The 9636-nt window shown below is 38.9% G+C and overlaps 1 protein-coding gene and 1 non-coding gene across 2 annotated transcripts; both read left to right on the plus strand.

Moving 5' to 3' along the window:
* The first annotated feature begins 4488 nt into the window (after nt 1-4488).
* Nucleotides 4489-4595, plus strand: LOC127108921 (small nucleolar RNA R71). Its single transcript, XR_007796419.1, has one exon. It is a non-coding gene; the product is annotated as a small nucleolar RNA R71 (small nucleolar RNA).
* Nucleotides 4596-7458: 2863 nt separating this feature from the next.
* Nucleotides 7459-8877, plus strand: LOC127102581 (uncharacterized). The gene is made up of 3 exons (XM_051039935.1): nt 7459-7641; nt 7729-8307; nt 8734-8877. Exons 1-3 carry the CDS (start codon nt 7459-7461, stop codon nt 8875-8877), a joined length of 906 nt encoding a protein of 301 aa, XP_050895892.1.
* The last annotated feature ends 759 nt before the right edge of the window (nt 8878-9636 follow it).

The raw sequence follows: 9636 nt of genomic DNA on the forward strand, positions 1-9636 counted from the left end.
CTTTTGTCCCCTGTTTATATATTTTTGCATTCTCGTAGGCAGATTGCCTAAGATCTTCTAGTTTATGAATGTCTAGGGTACGCTTTTCTCCAGCGGCTTGGTAGTCTAAATTCAAAGTTTTAATGGCCCAATAGGCCTTATGCTCTAATTCGAACGGTAAGTGACAGGATTTTCCATAAACTAGTTGATAAGGAGTAGTTCCTATAGGGGTTTTGAAAGCGGTTCTGTAGGCCCATAATGCTTCTTGAAGCTTCTGAGACCAGTATCTCCTAGAAATAGAAACAGTTTTCTCTAGGATTTGTTTTATCTCCCTATTAGATACTTCTACTTGGCCACTAGTCTGTGGGTGGTATGGTGTTGCTACTCTATGCCTAACTCCATATTTTCTTAAAAGTTTGTCAAATATTCTCGATATAAAGTGTGATCCTCCATCGCTTATGACTAAATGTGGTGTTCCAAATCTAGGGAATATATAGTTTTTAAATAGTTTAATTACTACCCTAGTGTCATTTATGGGTGCAGCTATATCTTCAATCCACTTAGACACATAGTCTACAGCTACTAAGATATACCTGTTTCCTAAGGATGGTGGGAAAGGTCCCATGAATCTATACCCCATACGTAAAAGAGTTCTACTTCCTGAATGTTTCTTAGAGGCATTTCATCACGCCTTGAAATGTTTCCAGTGCGTTGGCATCTATCACGCCACATGGTAGGCCAGAATAGGCCAACTTGAAGAATCTTGGCGTATGTCTTAGAGGTGCTCGCATGTCCACCATAAGGTGCAGAATGACAATGCTCGATAATACTATTTACCTCTTCTTCTGGAACGCAACGACAAAAAATGCCATCTTTACCCCTTTTGAAAAGGAGCGGTTCGTCCTAATAGAAGTGTCTTACATCGTGGAAGAATTTCTTCTTGCGGTGGTAGTCAAGATCAGGGGGTACTATATCAGCAACTAGGTAATTAACGAAGTCTGCATACCAGGGTACGTTACTTATTGCTAAGGAATTTTGGGAGTGCTCATCAGGATCTAGGTTATTATCTTCAATGGTTTCTACCCTAGCGATCAGTCTATCATAGGCGAAATCATCGTTTATGGGTACTAGTTCAGGTTTTAGATGTTCTAGCCTAGAAAGGTGATCGACTACTACATTTTCAGTGCCTTTTTTATCTCTTATGTCTAAATCAAACTTTTGTAGTAATAGAATCCATCGGAGTAACCTGGGCTTGGCATCTTTTTTACTTAATAGGTAACGAATGGCAGCATGATCGGTGTAAACTATAATTTTTGCTCCTACTAGATAAGATCTAAATTTGTCTATAGCGAAAACTACAGCGAGTAATTCTTTTTCAGTTGTTGCATAGTTAAGTTGGGCAGCATCTAGGGTTCTACTGGCATAATAAATGGCATGTAATTTTTTATCTTTCCTTTGTCCTAGAACAGCTCCAACTGCATAGTCACTAGCATCGCACATTATCTCAAACGGTTCTGACCAATCAGGTGGTTTCATAATGGGTGCAGATACTAATGCTTGCTTTAAAAGATTAAATGCGTCATTACATTTTTCATCGAAAATGAATTCAACATCTTTCATTAAAAGTCCAGTTAAAGGTTTAGTTATTTTGGAGAAGTCCTTAATAAAACGCCGGTAGAATCCAGCGTGTCCAAGAAAGCTTCGGACTTCTCTGATGGTTTTTGGTGGTTTTAGGTTTTCTATAACTTCTATTTTAGCTTTATCTACCTCTATACCTTTTTCGGAACTATATGTCCTAAAACTATTCTTTCGGTCACCATGAAATGACACTTTTCCCAGTTTAGCACGAGGTTTACCTCCACGCATCTCTCCAGGATTTTCTCAAGGTTTGCTAGACAATTACGGAAATCAAATCCGCAAACCGAGAAATCATCCATAAACACTTCCATGATACCATCAAGGTAATCTGCAAAGATTGACATCATGCAGCGTTGGAAAGTAGCTGGGGCATTACAGAGGCCGAACGTCATTCGTCTGTAGGAAAAAGTTCCATAAGGGCATGTAAAGGTAGTTTTTTCTTGATCTTCGGGGTGGATAGGTATTTCGAAGAATCCAGAGTATCCATCTAGATAACAGAGGTAAGAGTGTCTGGCTAGACGCTCCAACATCTGGTCTATAAATGGTAAAGGGAAATGATCCTTCCTAGTTGCTTTATTTAATTTTCTATAATCTATACACATCCGCCATCCTCCTTCTAAATGTTTTGCTACATGTTCGCCTTTATCATTTTGCACGACTGTGATGCCTCCCTTTTTAGGTACTACATGCACAGGGCTCACCCATTTACTATCCGAGATCTGATAGATTATACCTGCCTCAAGTAACTTAAGAACTTCCTTTTTAACAACATCACTCATTATAGGGTTTATTCTTCTCTGATGTTCTCTGGAGGGTTTTGAATCTTCTTCTAGTGAAATCTGATGCATGCATACAGATGGGCTTATACCTTTCAGGTTAGAGATATTATATCCTAAGGCTGAGGGATATCTTCATAAAACGTCTAAAAGTTGGTTCGTCTCCTCTTGGCTCAAGGTAGCACTGACTATAACTGGACGGTTCATCTTTTCATCGAGGAACTCATATCTCAGGTTCTTAGGTAGTTCCTTAAGTTCTAAGGTCGGTTTCTTAGGGCATGGCATATGATCTGGAGTAAGGGATAAACATTCGTAAAGGTTATCATCGATGTAGGGTTTCTTAAAGTCATCATCTTCCCTTATGAGAATTGATGGTAACTTAACTGTTTTTATAATTTCTTTTTGTTCTAATTCTCTAACACATTCATCAATGATATCTAAGGCATAACACGAGTCTCCCATCATAGGTACCATAAGAAATTTCGAAAGTATAAATTCTATTTTCTCGTCACCTACCTCAAATGTCAACTTTCCTTTCTTGACATCTATTATGGCTCCTGCAGTCGATAAGAATGGTCTACCTAGAAGGATTGGTATATCAATGTCCTCTTTGATGTCCATGACAACAAAATCAGTAGGGATAAATAACTGACCTATCCTAACAGGAACATCTTCTAAAATGCCTATCGGATATTTAACAGATCTATCGGCTAACTGAAGTGACATCTTAATGGGCTGTAATTCTCCTAAGTTTAACCTCTCACAAACCGCTAAAGGCATTAGGCTCACACTAGCTCCTAAGTCTAGAAAAGCTTTTTCGATGACATGATTACCCAAAAGGCAAGGAATGGAGAAATTTCCAGGATCTTTATCTTTCTTTGCTAATTTGTCCTCGGAAATAGCATTACATTCCAAAGGCTTTGGATCGTCAAGTCTACGTTTGTTGGTAAGGATGTCTTTGAGAAACTTTGCATAAGAAGGTATTTGGGTGATGGCTTATGTGAAAGGGATTTCTACATGAAGTTTTTCTATAACTTTAATAAATTTTTGATACGGTTTATTGGTCTAGATTTGTTTGAGTCTTTGAGGATATGGTATAGGTGGTTTATATGGCGGGGGTGGTACGTAAGTTTTGTCTTTAGGTTCTTCTCCTTTATCTCGACCTTCCTGGTTTTCAGATTCCTCTGGTTCCTTTACTTCGTCCGTGGTTTTGGTACATTCCTTAGAAGTTTCGGGTTCACTCAATCTAGGGTTTGGTGTCTCATCATAAGCGTTCCCACTTCGTAGGGTAATGGCATTGGCTTGTCCTCTCGGATTTTGTTGAGGTTGTCCAGGGAATTGTCCTCCAGGTGTAGTCTGAGGGGATTGGTTTATTACTACCTGAGAGATCTGGGTTTCAAGCATCTTAGTATGAGTAACTATTTGGTCAACCTTGGTTCCTAACTGAGTAATCAATTCGTTAACATGAATGTTTTGGTTCATGAACTCCTTGTTTTGTTGGGTTTGAGCGGTGATAAAATTTTCCATAATTTTCTCAAGGCTCGGCTTTGGTGGCACAGGTTGCATAGGTTGATTTGATCTAGGGGCTTGATAGCTAGGTCTCGGAGGTGCATTGTTTTGAATAGGGTTATTGTTTTTATAAGAGAAGTTCGGGTGATTCCTCCATCCAGGGTTATAGGTATTCGAATATGGGTTCCCTTGGGTGTAATTCACTTGCTCAGAGTGGGTTTCGTTTAATAGACTGCATTCTGCAAATCGGTGTCCTTTGGTTCCACATATCTCATAATCCGACGAGACTGCGGCTACAGTATTCGGGTTTATGCACATATGCTCGACTTTGAGGGCTAATGCGTCCATTTTAGCTTGCATCATGTCTATAGAGCTTAGTTCATGCACTCCTCCTTGGGCTTCCTTCTTCTCAACTGTCTCTCATTCGACTCCCCATGATTGATGGTTTTGAGCCATATCTTCAATGAGGGCACTAGCTTCAGGATAAGGTTTGTTCATCAGAGCACCGCCTGCGGCAGCGTCGATGGTCATCTTTGTGTTATAATGAAGTCCATTATAGAAGGTTTGAATGATTAACCAATTTTTTAAACCATGATGTGGCCATGCTCGTAACAACTCTTTATATCTCTCCCAAGCTTCGAACAACGATTCTCCTTGGTTTTGGGTAAATCTAGTTATATGGTTTCGAAGAACGGCGGTCTTACTAGGGGGAAAATATCTAGCAAGGAATACTCTTATAAGGTTATCCCAAGTCGTAATGGAATTGGGTGGAAGGGAATCTAACCATGATAGGGCTTTATCTCTGAGGGAAAAAGGAAATAATCTTAAACGTATTGCCTTAGGAGAAGCTTCATTGGTTTTAAAAGTGTCTGCTAATTGAAGAAATATTTTTAAATGTTGGTTTGGGTTCTCAGTAGAGAGACCTGCGAATTGTCTCTGTTGCACTAGTTGCAACATGGATGGTTTAAGTTCAAAATTATTAGCTGGGATGGTTGGGTTTACTATACTAGAACTAGGTTCTTCATTTGATGGTTGAGCGAAATCCTTAAGAGGTCTTTGGTTTTGATCTTCGGCCATAGCTCTCTTAATTCTATGAAAGAATAAACGTGCGTGAGCGTAACGTTCAGGTTCCACCAGAGGGTCTTTGGTTTTGATCTTCGGCCATAGGTCTTTGGTTTTGATCTTCGGCCATAGCTCTCTTAATTCTATGAAAGAATCCACAAAGACCAAGTGTCAATCTATCGTTATCTATTGTTATGGTGTTTATCAAAGGCAATCAAAATAGGTGTTTTTGGAGTGTGCAATGAAAAGTAAAGTGTTGAATAAAGATTAATTAATAAAGACAGGGTTGAATATAATTCACGTAATCAATTAATAATCCAAGTACTTGCTAATAGAGCTACTTATGGGTAGTGTTTCCTACTTTGAAAAGAACTAATTTAACAGGAACTGTCGCTTTCGCGTATTCAGAACCGAGTTGTACTCCCTAATCAAACCCTCTTATTGTCACTTATAAAAAGGCGCGCATTGCGTTAGAGTAGTAAACCTATTTTTAAGAAATATAGTATCTTGGCTAAGTTGAAAAGTATTATAACCTGGATTTCTTAACCAAAAGAGGTTCTCACGAGCCAGACTCTAAACTTATAAACGCGTCCAAAAATAGTTTTAAAATCTCTTTTCTTCTTAAGTTAAAAACTCCTAATGAACTAAACAAAGCGCTTTCGCTGTTTTTGAAATAGTTAAAAATAATTAAGTTTAGATAGACGTTGGACGACTTTCGATCTTACCCAACGGAATTGAAGTGCAGGAAAACTTAACTTGAAAGTTAAAATAGCCCTTAAGTGCTTCTACAAACAATTGTACGGATTATCGGTTCGATTACGATCCTTACATTCTAACCTTATAAATTTAGTTAGACATGGTAAAGTAAAAGTGCATTAAAATAAATAAAAGTAGTGTGAGTGCGGAAAATAAATAATTTAAAGCGAGTGCGAGAAATAAATAAAGTAAAGCGAGTGCGGGAAATAAATAAAGTAAAGCGAGTGAGAGAAATAAATAAAGTAAAGCGAGTGCAAGGAAATAAATAAAAGTAAAGCGAGTGCGGGAAAATAAATAATTTAAAGCAAGTGCGAGGAAATAAATAAAAGTAAAGTGAGTGCGGGAAAATAAATAATTTAAAGCGAGTGCGAGGAAATAAATAAAAGTAAAGCGAGTGCGGGAAAATAAATAAGATAAAGACAAGTAATAAAAACCTGCTACAATCGGAGGGTTGAATAAACTGCAAAGCGGAAATGAAAATGGCGGTAGGATTAACTTCCTTCCAAAGTGCTCCAAACTCGATTACAGACTCTATCACAGACTTGATTACACAATTGTGGTAACACTCCAATGCGAAGCGATTACCACTTTATAATACTGAATATATGCCTAAGTGAAACAAAGTTGCTCTGAGTTTGCCTCTGCTCTAAGTTTGGATGATTGTAAAAGTGATTTGGAGTTTCTATTTATAAGCAAGTAAAAAGATGGAAATGACAAGGATGCCCTTCAACTTGAAAATGGGAGGGAATACTTTTCCTCTTGTGGCACCCGCCACAAGGCCATGGCGCCCGCCACAAGGCCAATCTGAGGCGCCTTAGTGGAAGTAGTGGGGAACATGGAAGTTGAGGGAAGTTGAGCTTGGACACGTCATGGCAGGGTCTATGGCGCCAGCCATGGGGTAGGCCACAAGTACAAAATGCTGAATTTTAGGGTTTTTAGCTCTTTTTCACTCCTTTTCTCGATCGGGGCTCCGATTAAAGTAAAAACCTGAAAACAAAGGAAAACATAGCAATAACACAACAAAATGATAATAAAACAACTAGAATGCATGTGAAATCGGAGTCGAAAATATGGTAAATTTCAGTGTTATCAGTTAGCTGATATTTTTACAAAGGCATTGGATGCAAATCAGTTTGAAGTCCTGAGAGGAAAATTAGGGCTTTACATTTATGAATACTTGTAGCAATTAATATGGAGTGGGAAAAGTGAGCAAAGTAGTGTCTATGTGGCTAAAATAAAGCGCCCCCATTATGGTAAATCATCACCTAGTTTTGGAAATACCATCTATTACCTTTTCACACACAACCCTCACAACCTCACTACCTACTCCAACTCTTCCAACTTCCTTCTTCTTCCTCACACTCCTCTGCAAGGGCAACTTCAATTTTTCCACAGAAACGTCAAAATGTCCCAACATCAAACTACTACTGCTTCAAAAACTACTAAGTCCACTCAAAAGGTTAGCGCTCCTTCCACAAACTTTCACAATGATGAGATTCTCGATGTGGTTCCTCTATCAGTTATTCCCTGCAAGGCCCTTGATTTGAACCATCCCATGGATGCATCCTCTTCTGCATTCCCCAATCAAGGTAACAACACTAGTATCCCTTCTAGCTCAACTCATGCCACTAGTTCTAAGGAAGATATACACCACACTGATTGTGTCATTCGAAACCTAGTCACTAGAATCCTTAATGAAGGACATTCTATGAAGGGAGTCTCTACTCCCCTGTCTAAAATGTACCCCTCTCCTGAGGTTAAACAACATAGTAAGAAGAATGACGATTCCTCCAGTTCTGAGAAGGACATGGCTGCTGAAGGTTTGTGCTCCCTAGGGCAAACTGTGTTTGGTAAAGGAAAACCAGTGGCATCTAAAACTGCAAATGCTTCCTATTCTGAGAAGCATGATGTTACAAATGATGTGATTGACCTAGAGGATGATAGGTCTGATGATCAAGAGGATAACTTACTTCATCACTTAAAGCCAAGTGTGGCTAAGCGTATGAAGACTAGAAAAGGAAGATCTATGGCTGAACTGATGTCAGCTAGAACAATTAAGAAGACTGCTGGTGCTGGTCCTTCCAAATCTTGGAGCAAGGTTGAAGTAAAGAAGAGGAAGGTTAGAGAAGTTTCTGAGTCTGAAGAGGATGTCGAGGAAGATGTCCCTGAAATCTCTCCTGTGAAGAAGACCCATGTGAAGAAGTCCCCTGTGACAGTTGTTGTTGTGCATTTGGATAATATTTTTTTCCATCTTGAGGATGGAGCTTCCAAATGGAAATGTGTGATTCAAAGAAGGGTGGCTGTGGAAAGAGAGTTAGGAAAGGATGTTGTTGAAGTCAAGGAGGTCATGGACCTGATAAAGTTTGCTGGGTTAATGAAGACTGTGGCTGGGTTCTCTCAGTGCTATGAGGGTTTAGTTAAGGAATTCATTGTCAACATTCCTGAGGATACTGCTGATAAGAACAACAAGGAATTTTGCAAAGTGTTTGTGAGAGGTAAGTGTATCACATTCTCTCCCACTGTCATTAATAATTTTCTGGGAATAAGAGTTAAGGGTGCAGGTGAATTGGAAGCTACAGACAATGAGGTATGTAGAGAAACTACAACAAGGTAGGTGAAAGGGTGGCATATTAAAAAGTATCTTCCTGCTGGGAAGTTGACTATAAAGTATGCAATATTGCATAAAATAGGAGCTGCAAATTGGGTGCATACCAACCATATTTCCATAATTGCTGATACCCTTGGAAGATTTATTTTTGTTGTTGGAACCAAAATGAATTTTGACTATGGTAGATTTATATTTGAACAAATTATCAAGCATGCATCTACTAATGTAGTTAAGCTGCCTATTGCCTTTCCCTCTATGATTTGTGGGATTATCCTAAATCAACACCCTTGTATTTTGAATTCTAATGACTTACGAAGTAGAAGAAAACCTGCTCTGTCAGTGCACTATAAACTGTTTGAAGGCAGTCATGTTGAAGTCATTGTCATGACATCTGCTGTGAAAAAGCCAACCTCAAAAGTTGGAACTATTGCTGAGCTGAAGGAGACTTGTAAAGAGCTGGGTGAAGGGATAATGGTAGCAATAACTAGGAAAGAATCGTTGGAAGCCCTGATTGCAAGATTGGAGCAAGCTGAAGGTGAGAATATGTAACATGCTAAGGAAGCTGAAGCCCACACCTCTAGTGAGAGGTCTACAAATAATGATGCGACAAGTGGCAATTCTGTTTCTGATGCTGATGAAGCTGCAAGCTCAAGCTCCTCTGATTAGCTCCTTTGACTTTGGTCCCTAGTGATGTGATGGTGTTTATTGATGTGATGGTTTTTGTTGCTGTTTTGATGGATTTTCTTGATTTTGGCAATTTTGTTTTGCTGTATTCATGTTTTGTTGGTTTGTATCTTAGCTTGCTTACATCTGAATATGTACTTGGTTTTGTAACCCTTAACTTTTGACATTTTGGTTTATGACTGAATAGACATTTATTTTGTCTCTTTGGTTTCTTTTGGCTAAAAAGGGGGATAAGTAGCTATAGCTATAGATGATGTTGGATGTTTGATACAAAGAGGGAGAAGAGGGGGAAGTATTCTGTCTGTGTGAAGCAGATTGGTGCTTGGTGTGGACTAGCTGAAGGGGTGGTGTGTTGTGTTCTGAGCACAAGCGCATGTGTGTTTACTAGTTGTTATTTTTGCTAGCAATATGTGTATGTTTACTTCTGCTGCTATTAAACTGATACTTTGATGCATTTATTGTGAACATATGATCTAATGTATGTTTTAGCCAAAATTTGCCAAAGGGGGAGTTTGTTGGTTCTTTGTGTTGGCATCAATTTTGGTAAAACTTAGTGTTATCACAAGTTCTCACGCATGTTGTCTTGACATGTGATATCAACTTCCTGCAGGATGTTTAAATATG

The sequence above is a fragment of the Lathyrus oleraceus genome, chromosome 7 (genome assembly GCF_024323335.1).
Source record: "Lathyrus oleraceus cultivar Zhongwan6 chromosome 7, CAAS_Psat_ZW6_1.0, whole genome shotgun sequence".
Taxonomy (NCBI): Eukaryota; Viridiplantae; Streptophyta; class Magnoliopsida; order Fabales; family Fabaceae; genus Lathyrus; species Lathyrus oleraceus.